Genomic DNA, 25823 nt, shown 5'->3' with positions numbered 1-25823 from the left:
CACATCTTGTCTTTCTTTCTCTTGAGGAATTTATATATTGATCCACACATTCAAATAGATAAATAAGGATATTTGCCATTAAAAATAGAATTTATGCGATATTATTTTATGACTTGTTTTTTCTTTTATTTAACCTTTTATCTTGCATATATTCCCAAAACTTGTAGTTTATTTAGAAGTACCATTGTTGGGACAATGGGTGGACAGATCTTAAATGATAATAGACATGACCACAGTGTCCCCCAAAGGGATACAACATTCTATTTTGATGACTGGAATAAAAAAGGGTCCACTTAGCCAGTAATCCTACTAGTATTACTATTAGTAATATTATTGATTATTATTAATTATTAATATTAATGACTAATGATTATCAATCCTACTAATAACATTTATTAGTCATCTGAATCAGAGTGGTATAAATTGAGCTAGAAAATGTTAAACTACTTTCCCTAGTCATTTACTATGAATTCACTTAGAAGTTCCTTCAAGCAATTTAGACCGTTTTATTTAGGACCAAGATTTAAATGCACACCTTCTGCTTAGATACCCCTATAAAATGTCACAGGCACCTTGGATAATACAACCATATTTAAATAAAATTTTGTAGCTCACAGATTATTTTCTAATGCTTCACTTTTTTTTAACTTGGGGGAGTATTTTTAAATGTATAAAAATAGATGATGAATCTTGATAAACCCACCATCAGCACTTGATAAACACCAGGCTTCTGTGTTGTCTTCGCTTTTGAGCAGCACACTGAGTGAGGAATGAGATTTGTTATTTCCATTTCCTGTTGAAGTTCGCATCAATACACGAAGTGCAGCCATGGCTATCCTATGCACATAATTCCAGATTTTGTCCCATGTCTATTCTCTTCATTGATACTATGGTGTGTACAGGGTTCAGGTATCTGCTTACCTTAAGATAAAATTTTCAAATGCATATATTTGGAGGCCAGAGAAATAGTACAGGGATTAAGACAGATGGCTTGCATGTGATCTACCCCAGTTCAGGCCCAGTAGTTATTTCCGTCCCCTCCTTTCCTCTTCCTTCTCCCCTTCCTCCTCCTTTCTCTTCCTTCCCCTTCCCTTCCTCCCCTTCTCTTTTCTTCAGGAATAACTTCTGGTGGGCTCAGGATACCATGTGGGATGCTGGGGATTAAACCCTGGTTGGCCATCTGCAAGACAAGCACCTGCTGTACTATGATCCCGGTGCCCCTGTTGTTATCTCTTGCATTGTGTGATCCCCTGGCATCTGCAGGTGCAGCCCTGGAAGCCTTCAAGCACCCCTCGGTGTGGCTTACCTAATCATGGGGCCAGAGCAGTACCAAATTTTTGGGCTCTGGCATTGAACCCCAGGTCCAGGTGGTCAAAAATTTCTGGGAAGGTCTCACTTCCTGCACCCACCTTTGGCCCCACCCCTCCACCCTCCACCCCTCCACCCCACCCTGCATTTCCAGTCTTCTGAGCTCAGTCTGGGTGTCTGTCGAGCCCCTCCCCCACCCCAAAACTTCTATCTTACCATTCTGAAAAGTTATAGAGAACATCAGTGGCTGTTCTGTAAACTCACCCTTGCTGGGTTCTGTTTTAGAAGAGACGGTCCAGCAGGCAGGTGAAAAGGAAGAGATACACTGAAGACCTGGAATTCAAGATTTCTGATGAGGAGGCAGATGATGCAGAGGCTGCTGGGAGGGACTCCCCCTCGAACACCTCACAGTCTGAGCAGCAGGTCAGCACCCTGATCGGCGTGGCGGGCGCGCGCAGGTCCTAAATGACGCAGTGGACGTCAGTGGCTGGAATTGGACTTTAAGCTGGGAAGTATGCATGGAATGTTGGTTAAGATACTCTGGGAACTTATTTAACAGGGTCTTTAAAAAATGCTCTGCTCACTAAAATTTATTTTTATACAAGCCTCTGATATGTAATTTGACACAATTTTGGAGGATTAATGGTCTATGTTGAGGAAGAGTCAGAGCTAGGATGCCAGGCAGCTGAATTTACCTCTGAGAATTCAGTGCTGTAGCTTCTGGGACTTTAATAAACCACTCAAGCTTGTCTCCTGCTGTTAGGCACTGTAAGAACCCCTTTATGAAATTACTGCCTTGTAGTACCCAGCAGGGCATACTTTATTCTCTGTGCAATGTAAATGATGGATAAAATAGTTTGTATAAAATATGGTCGTAATGTATGATTGATTATTATAAAGGTTTTCTTTAAAAAAATAGAAAAATGCCCTTTCTTATCATTATTGTACATTAGTTAACAAACTGGTAACTCCTTGAATAGGAAGCTAAATATAGTTTTGTGTTTTATTTGGTAATTTGTGCAGTATTAGTGTGTTATATAATGCTTTATGGGTGACCTCCATAGATAAAAGCTGCCTGCAATAACAGAATGATGAGTATATTTACCCCATGGGTATAGATGAGGAAAAGTTGTATTTTTGACTGATATCATGCAGAGATTATTTTCTCTTGGCAGCTGGAGTTTCTGAATGCTCTCTAGCTTTCAGAACCCATGCTAGTCCACGTAATTAAACCACATAATCATGAAGCAATAAACACAGATCTTCCTTTACCACTCTGCAGAGTGTGATTTTTGTTTTTCATTGTATTTCTCGATGGTGACTTTTCCCCCAGTACTTTACAGGCTATGATTTTTAAAGGGTATATAGGTAGATTCAAAATTCAAAAGGAAGTCATGTTTTTGTTTTGTATCTTAGAATGAATTGTTTTTAATTTCATTGATTTATTTTACTTTATTTTTTAGGAATCTGTTGATGCAGAAGGTCCCGTGGTTGAGAAAATCATGAGTAGTCGCTCAGTAAAAAAACAGGCAAGTGCCATTTGGAGTGATCAACATGCAAGGTGTATGTATGTTATTATAATGCAAAAACTCTTGTATTTTTTGCTTTTGTAATTAATTTACTTTGAAATTTTCAGTATTGAAAACAAAACTTCTAGTTATGTTCCTAATTCCATCTGACTTTTTTAACTTTTTCGGATATTGACTCTCAGATGAAATAAAATGTATCCAAAATTAGTGCTATATAACAGCATTTGCAATTTTTTGTGATCAGAACTTTTATGATCATCATACCTTTCTAATAAGCAGTATTATGATATTTACTATAGTTGCTATACTATACATTATATTCCCATGATTTACTTATTTTATATCTAGAAATGGTTCCTTTCGGAGTCATTAATTCATTTTCCCACCTCCCTCATTCCCTGTCTGTGGCAACTACCAAATCTGTTCTCTGTGTGTTTAATTTTTTTTATTTGTGTTGGTCTTCATATATAAAGTGAAACATAGAGTGTTTGTCAGCCCTATATGACTTATTCCAGTTATCATAGTGCCCTCAAAGACCATCCTTATTAGCACAAATGGAAAGGTTTTCTTCTTTCTTTTATGGCTAAGTAGTATTCCATTGTGTATACATATGGAATGGTGATTCCTGTAGACTATATGTCATGTAGCTGGAGTTGTTTCCTATAGACAATATCATAATGCTACCATAGGTGTGTTTCTAGAGCCCGGCAAGGTACCGAGAGTATCCTGCCCACACGGCAGAGCCTGGCAGGCTACCCGTGGTGTATTAGATATGCCAAAAACAGTAACAACAGGTCTCACAATGGAGACTTTACTGGTGCCCACTTGAGCAAATCGATGAACAATAGGATGACAGTGACAGTGACCATAAGTGTGTGGTAAGATCTGCCATACAGATGTGTGTCATTTTACTCTTTTTTTTTTTTTTTGCTTTTTGGGTCACACCCAGCGACAATGCATAAGGGTTAAGTCCTGACTGCACTCAGGAATTACTTCTGGCGGTGCTCAGGGGGACCATATGGGATGCCAGGGATCGAACCCAGGTCGGCTGCATGCCTGCATGCAAGGAAAACGCCCTACCTGCTGTACTATCGCCCCTACCCCGTCATTGTGCTCTTAAGTCACTCACACAACAGAGAAACTGCCTAAACAATTTCTCAATATGTGACCGTGTAAAATCTCACATGATATATGATGCATTAATTAAGTGACTCATGACTGTATTTATATCAGATTTTCTCTATTGATCTGTTGATGGATATTTAGGTTGTTTCAAATGACTCTTGTCAGTTATAGCTACAATGAACTTTTGAATAGTGCATATGTCTTTTTGGGTCAATTTTTTTATTTACTTTTTTTTTTCCTTTTACCACATCCAGTGTCGCTCAGGTCATACTCCTGGCTCTGTGTCAGAGATCACTCAGACAGTGCTCATGGGCCCCTGTGTGGTACAAAGGATTGAACCAGGATTGGCTGTGTGCAAGGCAAATACCCCATCTGTTGTACTATCTCTCCAGTCCAGTATTTTCTTTTTCATTTGGATAAATACACAGATGCAAGACTGCTAAATCCTATAGTATCACTGTCATCCCAATTGCTCATCGATTTGCTCAAGCGGGCATCAGTAACATCTTCATTGTGAGACTAAATCGTATAGTAGTTTTGTTTCATATAGTTTTTGGATTTGTAGGCCACACCCGGCAGAGTTCAGGGCCTTTTCCTCACTCTTTTCAGGGGACCATGTATACTGCCAGGGATCAAACTAGGGTTGGCGGCTGCTTTGCCGGCGTCTTACCTTCTGAACTATCTCGCCTCCAGTGTTTCTATTTTTAATTTTGTGTGACTGTCATACTCTTTCTCCAAGTGTCTGTACCAATTTACATTTTTACTAACCGTGTAAAGGTTTTCTTTTTCACTGCTGCCTTAACCAACATTTGCTATTGTCCTTTTGATAATAGCCCTTATAGCGAATGTGAAGTGATACCTCATTGTGATTTTTGACTTGCATTTCCCTGATCATTATGATATCGAATATCATTTCACATGCTCTCTGGCTATTTGTATATCTTCTTTGGAAAAATGTTTATTCATGGCTTCTCCCCGTTTTTGAACAGTTTATATTTTCTACTATTGAGTTTTTTGCTATTATTTTGCAGCGGTTGTGGTGCTCAGGGCTGACTTCTGGCTCTGTATTTAGGATCACTCCTAGAGTACTTGGGGGACCATATGCAGTGCAGGGAATTGAACCATTGTTCCACTGTTGGTAAGGCAAGCACTTTAACTCCTGTACTAGCATTCTGGCTCCTACTAATGAGTTTTTGGAATTTTTAAAATATATATTTTGGGTATTTTCTCTTTAGCAGATAAATAATTTGCAAATATATTATTCCATTCAATAGATTGCCTCTTCAATTTGTTCATTTTCTTTGCAGTACAGAAGTTGTTTTGTTTGATTTGGTTCTATTTGTTATTCTGCTTTCTGGGATAAGAAGTCACTCAAGTCACCAAAGGAAATGTATTAGAGAACTTTGAAAGTTCACAGTTACTATTCATGAAAATCACAACTTGGATTCTTCTTTCATCTCTCTTTAGAAAGGTTTCTTGTTTTCTACCTTTTACCCCAGGATGGAAGTTTTGGGTTTTTTTTTTTCCACTTTTTGGGTCACACCCGGCGATGCACAGGGGTTACTCCTGGCTTTGCACTCAGGAATGACTCCTGGTAGTGCTCAGGGGAACCATATGGGATTTTGGGGATCGAACCCCGGGTCGGCCGTGTGCAAGGCTAATGCCCTACTCGCTGTACTATCACTCCAGCCCCAAGGATGGAAGTTTTTATTTCTCATTTTAGTAGATAGGTGGTTTTCCATACCTTTTTTAAAAAACAACTTTAAAAATATGCAATTGGAATTCATTGATATTTGTCTTAATACAGAAATAAAACATAAGCTATTTTCAGTGTGGCTTCTGAAGATAATATGATATATTCTTTAAAGTTATTAAAAATTAATGTTGTGGGGCTGGAGAGGTAGTACAGTGAGTATAGGATTTGCCTTGCACACGGCTGACCCGGGTTTTATCCCTGGCACTTCCTAGGGTCCCCCAAGCCCAACAGGACTTATCCCTGATTGCAGAGCAAGCCCTGAGTACCACCAGGCCACAAACACCCTCACATCTTCCCCCCATATTGGTTTGCAAAGTTGAGCAGTAAGCGCCTGACCTCACTAGTCTGATAACTTTTTCGCCTAGGGACGTAAATACTCTGGCAAATGATTCCCATAACAATGTGTTTCCTTTTTCTGTTTAAAATCCACTACTTCATCCAGCCAACTCCCTTCTTGTATCAAAAAATGCTGTATTTTGTTTGAAAAATTTTATAAATACTCAGGTCCATTTACATATTTTTTTTTTTTTTGCTTTTTGGGTCACACCCAGTGATGCTCAGGGGTTACTCCTGGCTTTGCACTCAGGAATTACTCCTGGCAGTGCTTGGGGGACCATATGGGATGCCGGGGATCGAACCCGGGTCGGCCACGTGCAAGGCAAACGCCCTATCCGCTGTGCTATCGCTCCAGCCCCCCATTTACATATTTCAGTATACAGTTTTTGTTTTTTCTAGAAAGTGGTCACCTTTACATAGAGGTATCTTTAATCATCATTTTTTTAAGGCTTTCCAGGTGGATAAAATACAGCTTCAAAATTTTGACATGTAAAATAAACTTTCTTTCAATAGGAAAAAATGCAGTAATAGCATAACTTAACAGTGAGAAGTTAGGAATGGAAACTATATACCAACTAAAAAATTTTTGAAAATGATACTGTAACAGCAGTAAAATTCTTGTTGTCTTTGTTGTAGTAGTTTTCTATTGTGTAATTTAAAATGTGGTCTTGTATTAGAATATGTAAGTCTCGTTCCTATAGCAATAATCAAGAGCAACATGTCAAGTTATTTTCCAGCTGAGAACAGGGAGTATGGAGTGGCTGGCTGGTGACTCTTTTAACACGAGAATTTCCTCTCTAATGAATTAAATGATAAAATCTCAACCAAATTTCCCACCTGTTCAAGTATAAATGAGCACTATTTAACTCATTAGAAAGGTTGCAGTTTTGTCCTACTAATGACTCTAGAATGGTTAATTTGTGAATTATAGATATATGGCAGAATTTAAATACTTGACATGCTTTAAAGAATAGTCCCCTTCACTGAATTGAAGTGACTTGTTTGAGTAAATAGCATGTGGTTTGGATGGGATATATTAATTTTCATCCAATTGATAGTGCTTCAGTAAGCATACTCAGCAGGTTTGGGGGTTGCAAATTATAATTAGCTCTATTATTCTGAGCTACTTAGCCTGTGCATTATGTAGGACATTGCTTTCTGTTCTGCCCATGTCAGTACGTCCTCATTCCCTTTCCCCCGTCTCAATATCCTTTAAAAGTAGGTACCTCTAGTTTTGAATAGGTACTATTGCCATTTATAGACAGATAAAATTTATTCTTATTATAGAAGTTTAAAAATCACTGTAATTGTACTTGAAGGTATTTGTTGAATTGATAGTTTAGGATAAAGAAAATATAGTGGACATTTTTCTTTGAAAGGGGAGCTACGCCTTGGGGAATGATTTGAAACAAGAAATATGGAGCTCATTGAATTGCTCATAGATTATTGATTGGTATTTCATTAATGGTTACTGAAAAACTATTAGAATGTTAAAAATATTAGCAAGTGTCAACTTTTTTTAAACTGTTAATTAATTTCTTGAAATAAATTTACTTGAGCTATCGGCGGCTTTAACTAACATTGGAGGGAAATATGGCAAATAGAAACAAAAGGAAATGTGAGATTTTCCTGTGGATTCTAGATGTGCTTGCTGGTGTTTCCTATTACCATGAATAATTGAAGACCTGGCTCTGAGAAGGTGCCTTTATCTCCCCTTGGCAGCATGGTGGAAACTGGCTGTGAGCTCACAGTGCCTACCGTCCGTGGGCTTGGCACAGAGTGGGGATCAGCTAGGAGTTCTCACTGTTGGTTGGCCTCATCACCTAACGAGGACAGGCTCTTCTGGTGGGAGTTGTGCAAATGTACAGAGCTCTGCCGACAGATTCTCTTGGTTTCAGCTCCTCATTGCAATTAGGGATTCCTGGGCATTCATGTTGTCCTAAACCCAAAACAGTATGAGAAAAGGACATAATTAATACTTGTTTATAATTTGCATTTTAAAGTAGATTCAAAGGTGGAATTTTTTTTTCTTTTTAAAATTTTTAAGTTTTTAAAAATTTCTATTAGTAAATCACCATGGGGTACAGTTACAAATTTATGAACTTTTGGTTTACATCCCTCCACCAGTGCCCATTCTCCTCCACCATTGTTCCCAGTATCCCTCCTACCACCCCCACCACCCCACCCTGTCTCTGTGGCAGGGCATTCCCTTTTGTTCTCTCTTCTGTTGGATGTTGCTGTTAATATGCATATTATTCTTAATTAGAGTTGGTAGTAACTACTTTACAGGACAGCAACTTGACACTGAGAATTTATTTTTATTTTTATTTTTTAATTTATTTATTTTTATTGAATCACCATGTGGAAAGTTACAGAGCTTTCAGTCTTAAGTCTCAGTTACACAATGCTCAAACACCCATCTCAAGGGTGGAATTTTTAATTGTAGGAATATTGGGATATTTTTCCCTCTTGCTTAATTCTCATGTAGTTCTCTCTTTTAGTCACCTCTTTGGGAATAGTAATTTTATATGTGTATGTATATATGTACATATATATTTCACACATAGTTTTAAGAGCTGATCATTAAAATTTGTCCTATTTTTAAGTTACCTACATTATGCATGAATGTATGTATATATGTATATATACACATATACACACAAATATGTATGTATAATTTTTAAAGGCTTATTTTTAAGTTACAGAGTGTTTTAAAATTTTTTTAACAACTCAGTAGCAAAAAATTTAGTATGCAAAGATGACAGACCTTTTCATCCTAATTATTATAGCTAATTTTCTCCCTAACTAAATGGATTTGGTATCTTTTTTTTTCTTTTTTCTTTTTGGGTTACACCCGACGATGCACAGGGGTTACTCCTAGCTTTACATTCTAGAATTACTCCTGGCAGTGCTCGGGGGACCATATGGGATGCTGGGAATCTAACCCTGGTCAGCCGCATGCAAAGCAAATGCCCTACCCTCTGTAGCTCCAGTCCTTGGTATCTTTGGTAGACTATATAGTAGGCTGATCCAGAAGTAAGAGGGAGGTTGTGAAGCAAGAGTACAGTGGGTAGGGCATTTGCCTTGCACAGGCTGTCTGGAACTCAATCCCTGCCATTCCATGTTGTCCCCCAAGTCTTGCTGGGAGTAATTCCTAAGTACAGAGACAGGAGTAACCCTTGAGCATTACTGGTTGTGGCCCAAACTCCCCCTCCCCCCCAAAAAATGTAAGAGGGATTCAGAACCTTCAGTTACTTTGTTGACACCTTTATCAAAGTGTTTTCTCATCCTTTTCTGTACTATTTAAAATTTCCTCTCTTACATGTCTGGTTTATGTGATTGCTTAATTCATTAACAGGATTTTTAAAAAAGATTGCTCATTCTTTCAGACTATTTGTAAGATTCACATTTGATGGATAATTGTTTTGGAATCCAGTTGACTAGAAGGCTTGATAAATTATTTTTGATTATGATTTCTGGTTCATGTGAACAATGGAACAGTAAGGCTTAATATGTGTAGAACATAAATTTCATGTGAACAGTAAAGATTTTGATTGACAAGTGTTGGAGTCTAATGAAAATATACACGTTTCTTAGGGACATTCTGTTGAACACATAAAATTACTTTAGAGGGCTCTCAAATTTAATGCTTACTGCCCAGTAAATACGTTTGACTGCATTTTTTGTTATACAGAATAAATTCTTTGTTTAGTTATTCATTAAATATGCATATTATAGAATGGTTTCTGAAAATCAGGTGTAGAGGTATATAAGGGTTGGGCTGATTTCAACTCTCATCAGAGGCTACCGTTTAGTGAATAATTAAAATGATGCTCTCAGGGCTTATGAATTCACAAACTGATTTTATTGTTGTTAATAAAGTAGACAGGGTTGATTTGATACATTTTTATGAAATGAATGATACAAAACACAATTCGATGGGCAAGAAGATGGTCATCATTTGTGTGGGGCCAATTGAACAAAGCACAAGCTTATAATTTGGGACATCTGGAAAGAAATAGGTCCAGCAGCAATCCTTCACCAGCTCCAGGTGCTACCAAGTGACATCTCCAAACGTAATTGTTTCTCCTCAGACAGCCCTGGAACCTCTTGTTAAGCTTCTCCACAGCAGGTTCCCACAGGGAGTAACTGATGATAACAAGAAAATGGGTATTAATGAGAGTCAGGGGCAGACAGATGATGGTTCCAGGAGTCAGGGCTTTCTGGGAACAGATCTCAGAATGAAATCCATCTTTACTGTTAAAGAGTTGATCCTGTGGGCTTTGTGCTCATTTCAAAATGATAAGTTAGTGAAACCATTTTAAATGAGATAGAAGGGTCAGTAGAGGAAGAGCGATCAGGAAGAAGGAAATCAGCAAGTAATAGAACATTAAAATTATAATGCTTGTTTTTGGAGAAGATGCTCCAGATAAGTGCTCAGGGGCAAGGGACCACTCTTAGTGATACCATCCCAGACAGGAGTTCTTTCTGTAGCCCAACAGTGCAGTGCTGCCCACACCCATCAGTGTTAGAGTGCCACTAAGGATATATCTGGGGGTGCTCAAGGGAGAGGAACTGGGTTCCCCCCAGATGTGTTTAGGGATCATGCTGAACTGGGAATTGAATGTGGGGCCTAAAGCACAAATACAGTTCTGGGAGTTTCTGGGCCACTGGGGCAGAACCAGGTATTGATTTAAGTGCAGTGCAGTTCTGAATATCCTGTTTTCCTATTGGTAATATCTAGACAGGTGGAAAACACTGCCTAAAATTTAAGTTTGAGGGACACATATAAGAGTTTCAAAGAAAAGTTAAAATTTACGATCTTTGCCAATAATTAGAAGATTAGGGGTTGGAACAGATCCTGTGCCAGCCTTTGCTCCTTTGTCCTCTACCATGTTCCTACTTGCTTTCATTTTCTTTGCAGCATCACTGAGGCAGCTTAGCAGCCAAATGTGACCCTCAAGGCAGGCTTGGGTGCTCTTGTTAGAGTATAAAAGCAATCTCTAAATATCTGTAAGTGGTGTTTATATTTTACATCCCTGATAGATCTGATCAAATGTTCTAAAAGAAAATTACATATTACAGCTTGTTTAAATCTAAAACCTAAAGGGTCAAAACAAATTATTGAAAGAGACAATGCAAATAGCATCTTCTGCATATATTCCAATAGTTAAGAATCAAGAGAGATACTGCAGATAATCTTACCGCTGAACTCTTGATTTGACTGGTGCATATCAAAATTTCAGCCTTACCTAAATGTAGTATTTGGAGTACTGATTTTATACGGCTGCTGTACGTGTGAGACATCTTGTCTCAGAGATTTTTTTTAACTGTTCCACTGAGTAAAACTAAAGCTGTGATAGTGATGCACTGGAATTACAGCATAAGAGCAAGGTTTAGTTTTATATGGTTTCTTGTTTAGAGTTATTAACTATATGGAGGAATAAATGTCTTTTAAATATTTTAAAACATTACAAAACCCACAATGTAAAGTTGCCATGAGGCAGCCAAAAATAATACATATGGCATTCAGGAGAGCAGTTGCTAATTGGCTGCTGCCTGAGAAAATGGTACACTTGGCGTCTACTTAACACTGTGGGTTTGGCAGAAAGCCAAATTTGGGGTCAGGTTGTTGTGAATGAAGCTGCATGTGGTTAGGGAGGAGTTAAAGTGATTCATGTCTTCGGAGCTGTAGCACTTCAAGCAGCATGCAGAGGCCTAAGCTTGTCAGGCTTCATCTCCCTGGCCTCCCACCAGCTCACAAGGTGCTCCTCCTCCCCCGACATCCTAGGCTGCTTTCCCCTTCATGTGAATGAACATCATTTCGCTTGGAATATTTGAGTAGATGGTTTTAAGCATGAGCCTGACATTTTCTTTTCTTGCAGAAGGAATCTGGAGAGGAAGTAGAAGTTGAGGAATTCTATGTGAAATACAAAAACTTGTAAGTAGATTGTGATTGTTTTTATAAGTTGGGGAATACATTTTCAAGCTGTGAAATAATTAAAAATAACTGGTAAATTAAAACCTTGGGAACTTTTGGTTTGGTTTAATTAGTCACATTGGTCGACTAACTTTTGTATCTTTGCAATTCTGTAAATTTTATGTTTTGGACAACATGTACTTAGCATGCCTAACTTGCATATGATTTAACTTGTGTATGACCAACAAGTTATTTTTATTTTTAGTCCAATTATCTTTTTTTCCGCCACAGTTGCAAAGTTGTTCATGGGTTTGGGCTTCAGACATACAGTGTTCCAACGCCCGTCCTTTCACCAGTGTACATTTCCCACCACCAGCGCCCCCGTTTCCCTCTAGCCCTCACCCTTTCCTTGCCTCTGTGGCAGGCATCCTCCCCCTTTTGGAGATTATGGTTCAAAACACAGGTAATGAAGGTTATCATTTCCCTTTACCTACTTTCAGCATTCATTTTTTGTCCAGAGTGATCATTTCTGTTACTGTCATAGTGGTCCCTTCTCCATCCTAACTGCTCCCCACCCTCCACCCCCACCCCCAACACACACACACATACACTTGGGGCAAACTTCCAGCCATGGACCAGTCCTCCTGGCCCCTGTATTTCCTATCCTTGGATATTAGTCTCAAAACAAGTCCTTTTTTATTATTTTATTTTATTTTATTTTTTGGCTTTTTTTTGGGGGGTCACACCCGGCGATGCACAGGGGTTACTCCTGGCTCTGCACGCAGGAGTTACCTCTGGTGGTGCTCAGGGGAACTATATGGGACGCTGGGAATCGAACCCAGGTTGGCCGAGTGCAAGGCAAACGCCCTACCTGCTGTGCTATTGTTCCAGCCCCACAAGTCCTTTTTTAGAGAGGACAAAATTCATACAGTAATAGAAAAATGACCAAAGTAATATTTACTTTTCCTCTGAAAATAAATTTTATGGTGGGGCCACTCTCCTTCCTTCTTGGGCATATGGGATGCTAAACATTTCAGATGAGAACTTCACTGTTGGACAAAGGCTTTTAGAAAATGGGCATCACTCATTTAAAAGTGCAATGTGCTGTGACTTATTTGTCTATGAGTTGTTCCACCCCTGATTTTTGTTTAGTGAATTTGAATTTTATAGCTTAAGAAATTGAATTGAAAACCACCAACAGTTGTTCTGCATTGCAGATGTCGACCGTCTACCAGGTCTAAACACATTTTGATGAGCCAGCATATAGTTTTAAGAATCAATCAGTAGAAATCCTGCAAAGAAAAGTGGGGGCTATTTTTCAGCCTAAATAACAATCACAGAAGAAGGACAAAATCATTCATTGATAATGTAAAAATTATAAATACTTTAAACTTTTTTTTTTTTTTTGGCTTTTTTGGGTCGCACCTGGCAATGCACAGTGATTACTCCTGGCTCTGCACTCAGGAACCATCCCTGGCGGTGCTCAGGGGACCATATGGGATGCTGGGATTCAAACCCAGGTCTGCCGCGTGCAAGGCAAACGCCCTACCCGCTGTGCTATCACTCCAGCCCCAATACTTTAAACTTTTTAAGCAAACAACTCAAGTTCCATGTTAACAAGTTCAAGGTTAATAAAAGTGAGGCTTTGGGGCTTGCTATCAAGCTACCTAAGAAAATTGACTTTCCACTAGATAGAGCATTAAACCCCAGGTTTCCATCATTAACTTGTATTATAAATGGCATTGTGCTAATATATACTGCTACTGAAGAAATTTTGTGAGCAGAATTTTTCAACAAATAAAAGATATCCATGTATGGCTGGAGGTATAGTATCGCAGATAGGGTGCTTGTCTTGTACATGGTCAACCTGAATTCATTCCCCAGCACCCTATATGGTCCCCCAAGCACCACTAGGAATGATCCCTGAATGCAAAGCCAGGAGTAAACTTTGTACTGTTGGGTGTCATTAAAAAAATGTGTGTGTGTGTGTGTGTGTGTGTGTGTGTGTGTGTGTGTGTGTGTACTCATGTTACTGTGATAATTCAGTGAAATTAAGTCTGGCAGTAAAAAAATGCTGACTAATCCCTGATGTACATTGTGATGCAAAAATCTCTAATAAAATCTTAATGAACCAAATAGGGCAGCATATAAAAAATAAATAAACCATACACCATGATCAACTGAGATTCTTCTTAGGGATGCAGGGATGGCTCAACATATGCAAATCAATTAATGTAATGTACTACATCAGTAAAAGGAAAGATGAAAATCGTATCATATTGGTGCAGATAGAGCTTTTTTTAAGGCATTTTTTTATATAATTTTTGTTGTTTTTGGATCACACATGGCAGCACTCTGGGCTGAATCCTGGCCCTGTCCTCTGGAATCACTCCTGGCAGAACTTGTGGGGGGGAGCATGTAAGATGCCGGGGATTGAACCTGGGCCAGGCTCGTGCAAGGCAAGTGTCCTGTCTTCTGTGCCCTGAGTCTGGCCCTGCTGAGAAAGCTTTTGACATGATTTACCGTCATAATAAAAACTTTCAACAAAATGGTGGTAGAAAGAACTTTCCTGAAGATAGTAATGGCCATCTACAAGAAATCCACAGGCAGTACCATTCTTCCAGTAAAACAAAAAGCATTTCCTCTGAGAACAGGCACAAGGCAAGATGTTTACCATCTCAGCTATTACCCAGTATAGTACTGGAAGTCCTAGAAACACCAGTCAGTCAAGAAGGAAAGGAGAGAGGGAAGCAACAAGGTTGAATTATCACTACCTGAAGATGCTATGATAGTGTATGTAGGAAACCCTAAAGAGTCTACTAAAAAACTCCTAGAAACAACCAGTTCAGCAAAGTAGCTGGCTACAAAGTCAACACACAAATACCTGTTACAGTCAAGATCTCAGAGTCTACTCCATTCAAAGTCACTGTCACTGTCATTCCGTTGCTCATCGATTTGCTCCATCGGGCACCAGTAATGTCTTTATTGTGAGACTTGTTACTGTTTTTGGCATATCAAATATGTCACGGGTAGCTTGCCAGGCTCTGCCATGCAGGTGAGATACTCTCGGACGCTTGCCGGGCTCTCCGAGAGGGGTAGAGGAATCAAACCCAGGTTGACCACGTGCAAGGCAAACACCCTACCCACTGTGCTATTGCTCCAGCCCTTCATTCAAAATAGTGTCCAAAAACATCAACCACTTAGGACTCATCTTAACAAGAGGTGAGAGGTCCGGCCCAGAAAAGTCTAAATTTCTTAAGGAAAAGATACAAGAAGATGTTAGGAAATGAAAAAATATTCCATGTTAATCAAAAGAATCAATATTGTCAAAGTAACCATCATGTCTAAATTATTGTATAAATTCAACACAGTTCCCATCCAAACTCAGATGACATTCTTCAAGGACTTAGAGCAGTTAATAATAATGTTCCGATGCAATCATAAAACACTCTGAATAGCCAAAGCCATACTGAGAAGTAAGAAATTGGGAGATTTCATTCCCTACCTAGAAACTATACTACAAAGCTTCAGTGGCCAAATAAAAAATTGACCCTCTGACTAATGGGTACCCAACAACAAATTCCCAGATCTATGGTCAAGTAATTTTTTGACAAAGGAGCTGGGTTCATGAAGTAGAATGAAAACAGCCTCTTTAACAAATGGTGTTGGAAAACTAGATAACTGCATATAAAATAATGAAGCTGGATCTGTATTTTACCTTACACAAAAGTCAGTTCAAAGTGCATCGTAGACCTTGAGATGAGACCTGAATCCATAAAGTCTGTTGAGAAAATATCAACAGAATGCTCTTAGATTGCATCTAAATGGTGTTTTCAGTGATATGATTCCATTGACAAAGACAACAGAAACAAAAATAAATGAATGGGATTACATCAAAATAAAAAAGTTTCTGCATGGCAAAAGAAACATGGGCTGATTATAAGACAAATATAATTGGAGAAAATAGTTACATTCCACGTATCAGGTAAAGGCTTAATATCCAATATATCCAAAGAACATAACAAAGATTAAAAAATCCAAAAACCCTGTCAAATTGGAAAGAGGATATGAACAGACACATCTCTAAAGAGGGCAGAAGGATGTCCAATAGGTGCATGAAAAACTGCTCATTGATTATCAGAGAAATCTAAATAGAGATGGCAGTGAGATATCATTTTACATCAGCAAGAATGGCAACTATTTAAGAAACTGGGACAGTCTTTGTTAGCAGGGATCTGGTGAGAAAGGAACTCTCATCCACTACTAGTGGGAATGTTGTCTAATTTAGTCCCTATGGAACATAGTATGGCAGGTTCTCAGAAAAATAAAAGTAAGGCTCCCATATGACCCGGCAATTTCACTTCATTGTTCATCAATTTGCTTGAGCAGGCACCAGTAACGTCAACATTATGAGATTTGTTGTTACTGTTGTTACTGTTTTTGGCGTATTGAATAGGCCACGGGTAGCTTGCCAGACTCTGCCGTGCGGGCGGGATACTCTTGGTAGCTTGCTGGGCTCTCCGAGAGGACAGAGGAATCAAACCTGTGTCAGCTGCACCCAAGGCAAACTTCCTACCCGCTGTGCTATCGCTCCAGCTATCAAGTATGGCCAAAAACCTTTAAAAAAAAAAGTTGGAAGAGTGGAAGAAGAAGAAGCAAGCAAGCAAGCTAGGGGTTTGAGGGTGAGTTTAGGAACATTTATGGAGGAAAGATAGCGGTGATGGTGGGATTGGTGTTGGAACATTGCATACCTGAAATGCAACTGTTAGTATTTTGTAAATCATGATACTGTAACAAAAAAGTAATTTTCTTAATGCTGAGTATTAGATGTCATCATTTTATGCTCAGTCTGATGAGTTATATTACGTGCTAAAGTTGTGTATATAATTTCATGTAATTCTAAAAAGAGGGTAGCAAGAATAGTTTAGGAGTCAATAATTAGGCCAGAAAGAACAAAAAGGGTTTTCTGGAAAATTTACCAGATCAGTAGAACAAAAAAGTACCAGCTACCCTAAAACAGCACTATCAGATATACAAGGGTGAGCCCTGAGCACAGCTGAGTATAGGCTCTTACACACCCCTCAAAAAAAACACATTTTATTTCTATACCACATGATTTGTTCTGTACTTTCTCCTTTCAATGTTACTATTACCTTTAGTTATAAATTTTGGCATGACAATGCATATATATATATGTATTTTTTCTGTATAAGATACATTGTTTACCTTTCCTATGCATAAAAGAATAAAAGAGTACCAGTATCAGTACAAGTTCGCACTTTGCTTTTTTTTTTTTCTTTTTGCTTTTTGGGTCACACCCAGCGATGCTCAGGGGTTACTCCTGGCTTTGCACTCAGGAATTACTCCTGGCGATGCTTGGGGGACCATATGGGATGCCGGGGATCGAACCCGGGTCGGCCGAGTGCAAGGCAAACGCCCTACCCGCTGTGCTATCGCTCCGGCCCCCGCACTTTGCTTTTTTCACAGTACCATATTCGAGAAATTACTTGACATCAGTGTTACCCATCTTTGTTGTCGCTGGATAGTAATCCATCTAGTTGTTGCATCATAGTTTAAGTAATTTTCTTTATATGTGGGCATATAGTGGCATCTAATATTTTTAATTACAAATAATGTTGCAATACATATTCTCATTATTATACATACATTTTTCCATACATTATTGGAGGCATGGGTTCAGAATGATTTTCCTGTAGTGGGATTGCTAGAAATAAAAAAAAAAAAGCAAACATATGTAATTCTGTTAAATATTGCCAGATTCCTTTCCGTGAGAGTTGTTTGAGAGAGCATTCCTACCAGCAATGTATGTATCTATTTCCCAGTGGACTTGCCAATGTAATGTGCTGATTTTCTTGACATCTTTTGTAATAAACCACATTTTACTGTAGTATGAATTAACATTTCTTTTATTGTGAATGAGGCAGAACATCTTTCATAGGATTAATGGCCATTTTTTGTAACTCATTTGCCACTTCTGTCATTTACTCATTGTTACATTGTACTTTCCTCAATTTTTAAAAATTTTTGTTATATACTTAGGGCACTGGTTCCTTGTCTTTGTTTTTTGTGGCAACTTTTTCTTTCAGTCCCATTTACTTTGGATTTTATTTATTACATTGCAAATTAAGAAATTTGCATAGATTTATTAATCTTTCCCTTTGCTGGATCTGACATTTAAATCATAGTTTGAAAGCCTTTCCCAGTTTCTCTCTAGGTGAAGAGTGGAAATGTTTCTCAGTTCCTGGGTGGAAGAGTAATTTGCCATGTTTTCCTCTACTACATGTGTGGTTTGATTTTCTGTGATAATAGATACCCGATCTACTTGATATTTAATCCTCTGTATAGTGTAAAGCATGGCTGTAATTTTTTTATTTTCTACATGCTATTGTTTCAATACCATTATTCAAAACCCTATTTTGGCCCCTGTTACTTGAGATGCAACTTTCCTGATGTCAAAGTCATATAAAAGATGCAACTTTCATAAAGTCGTATATTGGATCTGTAGCTGTATTTTATTCTAATACTTTGACCTATACCGTGTTTATCTTTTCATGAGCTAGAGGTACACTATTACACTTAAAAGGACATAAGTAGAATTTATTTTAATAACTGATGTACCAATTGGGCCCACTTGCTGAAGTGGCTGTATCCTCTCCACATTCCACATCCACACTATTGCGCTTCCAGTGATCTCTACCAGGCAAGATAAGAGTACTAACTGCACACCTGCCCTTTGCTGTACAGATACAAGTGAGGAGGAAACAGGAATTGTTTGCTTCCAGATTATTTGTTTCTGCTTGTGCAGATTTGTAAAATGCAGATTGAAAGTCGAAAATATAACATAGAGGTGATCGCTATTAATATTTTGATGCATTTTTCCTATTTTACTCTGTATACAAGGTTCATTTCTGTTCATATCTTTATGAGGCTGCCTTTGCATATGCATATTAGACATTGCACAATTATAATCAGTATACCTAATATTGTAGACCGTCCAGGTCATTGTTTTTGAAAGATTTTTCTTCATAATTCCTAAAATTCTTTAATCATCTCATTCCTTTTCAATGACCATTCCAGATATAGGAATAAGAGACAGCGGAGGCAATGGGATAAAGCTCAGGGTGGGGGTGGCAGGTGCTGAGATGTGAGGTGAGGAAGGGAGAGAATGATGGTATAGAATATTGAAATCCCAAGCACAAACAGGTCAGAAATGCCTTAAAACATTAGTTACATGCCAGTAAGTTCCAGGAAAGTTAAAGTTAGGGTGGAGGATATCCATATTAGGTTAGCTAGCACTTGGGTACACAGTAGGGACAGGGTCAATTTCAGAGACTGAGACAGTCACAAGGCACCAGGGCCATCATTCTGAGCTGCTGTGAGAGTAGGCTGGTGGGACAGGAGCTGATTAAAACTTGGTGTGGTGTAGGGGCGAGCAGCAGAAAGGTGTGAAAGAGGAAGTGAGTGTTTGGAAAGGTTCTTTCTCCCACCTTGTTCTAGAACTGCTAAGTTTGCCTTTGCATACTGTTATTTCTTTGTAAGAACTCAAGGCATTCATAATTAAAAATCATCCTATAGTGTTCATTGCTTTGTGTTGAAATACAATTCATTCACTTGAGAAAACAGCTTAGTGGGTTTGTTTTTTCAAACGGGAGGTCAAAGCTGGAGTTTTGGGAACAAAGGAAACTTTTAGGCACAATTATTAATGTTCTTTTCTTATTTTCAAACAGGAATTATATTGGCTGTTATTAGTAGCCTGTAATTAGTAATTAGCACGTTATAAGTTGTAAGCTTGAGATTTCTTATAATTGTCTTTACTACCTGTTTTGTTGGATTTTATGAAAAACGAAAGATAAGACAAAGGGTTAATTAATTTTTATGTTTCAAGTATCTTGTATTCTTTTTTAGCTCTTATCTTCATTGTCAATGGGCATCTCTAGAAGATCTGGAAAAAGATAAAAGAATTCAGCAAAAGATTAAGCGATTTAAGGCAAAGCAGGGCCAGAGCAAATTCCTTTCAGAGGTATGAAAGAGCTGGTTGACTTTTTTATAGTATTTACTTTATTGACATGTTCTAAAGGTTAAATTTTAAGGCAGTAGATTATTAAGAAAAACTAATTTGCTTCATTTCATGCTGTTACTTGCATATTGGTAACTGGTATTGCTAAAAAAATTTGTAAACAGGAAATTTCTCATTCTTCCTGTTGCTCAGTTTAGAAGATACTGGTCTTTATGATGAGATGTGGAAATAAGATGGTAAGATTAAAATCCGATAATGAAAATGCAGTTAATAGACAGTGAAAAAAGTAGCTATATTTTTGTAATTTAGCAGGTTGAACACTCTATAGTAGTGTTATAAAGTATAAGTTCTCAGACATAAAGGTTTAATTTTGGCAAGGGAGGTAGGTGGCAGATTTCTTTTGTTCAAATCAGTACCTGATCATAGAGAGGTCACCAAGCTCATTTTCTCAGATGATGTGCTGTGGTACCCAAGTTAGTTTCTCTTTATTCTGAGCTCCTAATTATGGTGACACTAGGGCAAGAAAGAGAACCTGCGTTTTTGAGACTTGATAAGTTCTCCTCCAACAGTCAATTATGTATGTTTGAAAAACTGACCTTACCAGACTGCTTGTTGGTATAACGCTCCTTTTGCTCTCCAGTTCACATCTCAAACAGATAAGAGAGAAACCATCCCATTGGAAAATTTAATTTGTTCATTTTCCTCTACATAAAAAGCTGCCAGAATGTAGAACAAGAAATATGAAATAGGATGTAAAATGACCCAGTTTGCCTCCTTCACATCCTACCTTGTTTTTGGAACTGGATTGGTGACAGAGGAATGGTCAATAATTTTATATTACAAAATTGTTATACTTTAGGTGACAAGTCTAAGTTCTCCTGGAATCTGATTTCTGTGTTCCCAAGAGACAGATTGTAAACCATGTATGAGACAGGGTATTAACTGGTGGTGGTGGTGGTTTTAGGCATATGTCTGTATCATCATCACTGATACTCCATGTGATCACGCTTTTTCCCAGCACTTAAGTGAACATTGAAGGGAAGAGAGGTTCTAAAATGTGACTCATTCTTTTTCTTTTGAACAACCTCTGTGTTGTTCTTCTTTTGAAAGAACTGTTTATAAGGAAACACCGGGAAATTCTATTTTGTTATTGTTTTGGACCACACCCAGCAATACTCAGGGATGACTCCTGACTCTGCACTCGTGAATGACTCCTGATGGTGCTCAGGGGACCATATGGGATGCCACTGATCAAACCTGGGTTGGCCATGTGCAAAGCAAATACCCTACCTGCTGTATTATTTCTCCAGCCAAGAAGTTCTTTCTGTTTTTATTTTAATGTCCTTAAACTAAATTTAAACAGTTAAAACATTGCTCTAGCTGAAATATTAGCTTCCTTTTCAAAAAAGACACTATATACTCTGCTGATTTTTTTGTGGACTTGTGGAAGATAAAAAGAGAAGACAGGTTAGGTCTTCAAGCCTTCCACACTCTCCTGTCCCCCAACACACACACCATCTCATCTTGAAGGCTACTATCGTGTGGGTAACTTGGCAACTGCAAATCTTTAAGTTTTGTCTGTGAATGAGTCTGAAAGATGATCTGAGGGTAAGCAGAGAAAGTTGGCAGTTTTCTTCCTCTGTTTTCCTTGTAGATGCCCATACATTTATTTGTTACATCCCATTGTTGGTCGTGGCTGCAGGTCTTCTGTGGTTCTGCTACTTTGAAATTTGGGGATATGATCACTTTTGTACTTTTTATTAAATTTCGGTTTCCTTATATACCTGATAGCCCCAAAATCCCTATTTAAAATAATCGAAACTGAAATTTTCATCATTTGAATCTATATTGATGGCCTAGATTACTCACTTAAAGGATAGAACTGATGAGTAATAAAGCTAAGGATTTCAGTTCAGCAGTGAAAACTGTTAAGAATAGACTTTTTTTTGAGAGCTTTTACCATCAAAATCTACTTTAAGACAATATGAACATTTTTATTGTGTATGAGTAACTCACATATTATGTGTTAAACTCTAGAAACTTTTGGCAAAGCATTAATATTAATATGTTAACAATTTTAATTGACTATTTCAGTGACTGTTTTGCCACAGTAATCAACTCAGTATGAAAGCTTAAGGCATTGGAAACACGCTTTTATATTTTTGGGTCTTGTTTTATAATTCACAATTCAGAACATTCAGATTCAGGACTTTAAGTGAATATTGTAACCCAGACAAAGTTATTCTGAGTGCTGTGACCCAGTGATGTATCTTTTCAACCTCCAAGTCAGGGGAAAAGACTGGCATTAAGTGACTTCCCATATGTCTCTCCCCATCGCATTTGCTAGTTGTATTACTGGTAATTAATCTCTAGGGACATGTATCAATGTATCTTTTGTATTCTGACTTCTTCAAGCTCTGACTTACCCCAAGCCCAGCCAGGGTGACTGGGATGATGGTCGTTGGCCCTGCAAGGGCCAAGCACCTCTACCTCCTTGGCCCCTCTCGTTGTACCACTGACTTGGTTGCCTGAGTCTTTGCCACATGAACACCACTATGCTTTAGTTTGTACCCTTTGAGCCAGATTTATTCTTTTCTACGAGCCAGCTTTTTAAGCAAGCAGTATTACCTACTTTTGCAGAGATTGTTATTATATTGGCTAAATAAGCCAATCATTTAAGCCTCATTTCTCTACACTTGATACTTTTTAACTAAACATTGTATGCTGAGTACAAATAAATCATTAGAGCACTTAGATTAACAAGAGGACGCTATTCAAATGAGGTATTAATATTGATTGGCAGAGGCCACCAAAATCATAAACTCTATTCACACTAAAATATGAAATTCACTGGTTTCACTGTTTTTAGCTTTTGAATAACATTCTGTAAACGATGCTCTAAGGCATCAGAGAACTTCAGTAGTTATGAGACTCCAATAGCACTTACTGTGCATGGCTTTAATTCTTTATTGCAAGCTGTAGTTTCAGGAATGCTAAATGCATTGCATGCCATAAGCCTTTTGGATTGCTCATTAGTGAATTGTAATTTCACACTTCATTTAAAATATTCTTAAACATTCTCTCACAGTAAAGAGGTTTCACACAGTAATTAAAAGACCCAGTTAACAAAGTCTGAGAAGTCTTATTTCCTCATGGGGAATGATTTTGCTAAATTGTAGCATTTCAATTAATATAATAGAATTTGCTAAATATAAATTTTGCATTCCTATGACCCAAAATATTATTGCTCGGTGAAAAGGGAAATAGTGTTTACTCTCAGGAGTTAAGTAGATATTAAAACTTTTTTCCCCCTTTGGTACAGATTGAAGATGAGCTTTTTAATCCAGATTATGTGGAGGTTGACCGGATAATGGACTTTGCCCGTAGCACAGATGACCGGGGAGAGGTAACAGAAGATTGTTTGTGTTAGGGGGCATTGACTTGGGTAGGTTCTGTGAACTTAACTGAGAATGATGGTGGCATCTTACGCCTAGTCCTGGTTAGAGCCCGGATCCTCACATAACTGATCTAAATTTAATTGTAACTTGGTATGCTATGACTTGGGAATAGTGCTAAATTTATTATGTTTAGTCAGAGAGTTTTTGAAAGGAAATTGATGTTCGGTGTGAAACAAATATATTGATATGTTGACATTGCCAGAAGGTGATCAATTAAGAATTCAGGACTGGAACTGGAGAGATAGTACAGCAGGTAGGGTGCTTACCTTGCATGCAATTGACCTGGATGTGATCCCAGCACCTCAAGTAGACCCACTTTCCTTCTGTCCCTGTGCTTGTCACAGTGTGGCCCCCAAACAAAAAGGAATTAGGGCTGGGCGTGTGACTCAGTCGTAGAGACTATGATCTACATGTGTGAGGGCCTGAGTTCAGTTACTGGTGCAGCAAAATTTGTGTGTGTATATATATATAAATTTTCCATAGAGAATTGAATTATCTTGTAGCAGAATAAAATTTAATGATTTTTGACATTGTAAATTCTTAGTGAAATTGGTGAACTTTGCTTAATAGAGAATAATAGAAAATATTTCTCTTTTTAAGATTCCAATCTTGGCACTCTCATTTGCTTTGCAGCCTTAGAGGTTGTAAAGAGCATATGTTAGGGCAGCAGAAGTAAAGACAGGTCTAGTAATGTCCTGAACAGTATCTTTTGGTGATGAGTCACCAACCCACCCTGAGTGCTGTCATTCCTGGCTTCTTGATGTAAATTAAGTTTTATGTACAAGATACTTAAATCTTGCTTATCTAGTGAGAGTATTCAGTGAAACTCATTTTTTTCTCTCTAAATTGTGTACCATAAAGTCATGATATCTAAAAACCATATCTGTAGTATAATGTTTACTTTTCTAGTTTCACTTATACTTAAAATATTTTGTATCTACATAGTAGAGCAAAATGTTTTTAATGTCATAAGCAGGTCATTCATTTCAAAGATCCAAAAACTCAAATATATTTTAGAGCAACAGAAGAAAGCTTATTGATCTAAATTACCCATACTATTTTGCCCTTTAATTTTCTAAAGCACAAACACATCATTTTAACATGATTGAATACAGACATTATCTTGCTTGCTTGTCTATCCTAGAAGAAATCTTGTTTCTCATTCTTTAAGAACCTAGCTAGTTATATATATATTAAGATGATTTAGTTGCTTTGGGGCCATGCCAGGTAGTGCTCTGGGCTTACTGCTAGCTCTTGGCAATGCTCAAAGGACCATATGTGATAACAGGGAAAAAACCTGGGTTGGCCACATGGAAGGCAAGCACCTTAGCTGCTGTGCTGTACTCTCCCTGTTAGCCTCTACGTTAAGATGATTTACCAGAGAAGTATGAATCAAACACCTGAGGAATGATTTGTATACATATTAATGAGGCTCAGTTTTGCCTCTGTTATTTACTAGCTATTTTGTCTATACTTTTAGATTTTTAAGCATTATTTATCAGAATTATAAGCAAAAATTAGTTGTGTTCCCATAGTACTTGATATTATTTACAGCTTATACACGTGCAAACTTTACTTTAACTAGGAACTTTAAAACTGTATAATGTCACAGTTTTAAAACTTTTATTAGCTCAAGTTTACTGTTGCTAGTATAATACTCATTGACACCTGAAAGGAACTACATATTTTCTTGTATGTGTGTGTGTGTGTACATATGTGTGTATGCACATATATATGTATGTATAAATTGTTCAAATGAATCTGTTCTATTTCAACCTGGTCCAGCCTGTAACTCATTATCTGGTGAAATGGTGCTCACTGCCTTATGAAGATAGCACGTGGGAGCTAAGGCAAGACATAGATCAAGCAAAGATAGAGGAGTTTGAGAAATTGATGTCCAGGGAGCCGGAAACAGAACGTGTGGTAAGAATTGACTAATGGTAGAAGGTTTAGTCTGTAAATAGCATGGTGATGTGGTCTTTGAGAAACCACTAATGGGATTTACTATATTTGAAACAGGAGCGACCTCCTGCTGATGATTGGAAGAAATCAGAGAGTTCCAGGGAGTATAAAAACAATAACAAACTCAGGGAATACCAGTTGGAGGGAGTGAACTGGCTACTTTTCAATTGGTACAACATGTATGTAAAACTTGTATTTGATTTTTTTAACTTAAAACCTGCAGAGCTTTTTCCCCTCATAGTTATTAAATTACTAATAAAATATAACAACATTTCAATATGTAATAGGAATGTTTAAAAAATCAGCAGGCATTGGAATCATTCTTAATATTTGGTTACAAATATTAAGAAAAATTCATGCCGATTGATAAAATACAGGAATAATTTATTTC

The 25823-nt window shown here is 37.8% G+C and overlaps 1 protein-coding gene across 4 annotated transcripts in view; it reads left to right on the top strand.

Annotated features, from left to right (window-relative positions):
• CHD7 (chromodomain helicase DNA binding protein 7) overlaps window positions 1-25823 on the top strand; it is a 201044-nt gene that overhangs the window by 123214 nt on the left and 52007 nt on the right. For all 4 annotated transcript variants that reach the window (XM_055126360.1, XM_055126357.1, XM_055126359.1 and 1 more), the window contains exons 5-11: window positions 1594-1731; window positions 2772-2837; window positions 11940-11995; window positions 19901-20015; window positions 23335-23418; window positions 25256-25393; window positions 25490-25611. In XM_055126360.1, the coding sequence (XP_054982335.1) occupies window positions 1594-1731; window positions 2772-2837; window positions 11940-11995; window positions 19901-20015; window positions 23335-23418; window positions 25256-25393; window positions 25490-25611 (719 nt within the window). The remainder of the gene's footprint in view (window positions 1-1593; window positions 1732-2771; window positions 2838-11939; window positions 11996-19900; window positions 20016-23334; window positions 23419-25255; window positions 25394-25489; window positions 25612-25823) is intronic.

This window comes from Sorex araneus, chromosome 2 (assembly GCF_027595985.1).
Source record: "Sorex araneus isolate mSorAra2 chromosome 2, mSorAra2.pri, whole genome shotgun sequence".
NCBI classification, from domain to species: domain Eukaryota; kingdom Metazoa; phylum Chordata; class Mammalia; order Eulipotyphla; family Soricidae; genus Sorex; species Sorex araneus.
Note: the sequence above shows the minus strand (reverse complement) of the source record. Positions and strands in the feature narration are given on the sequence as shown.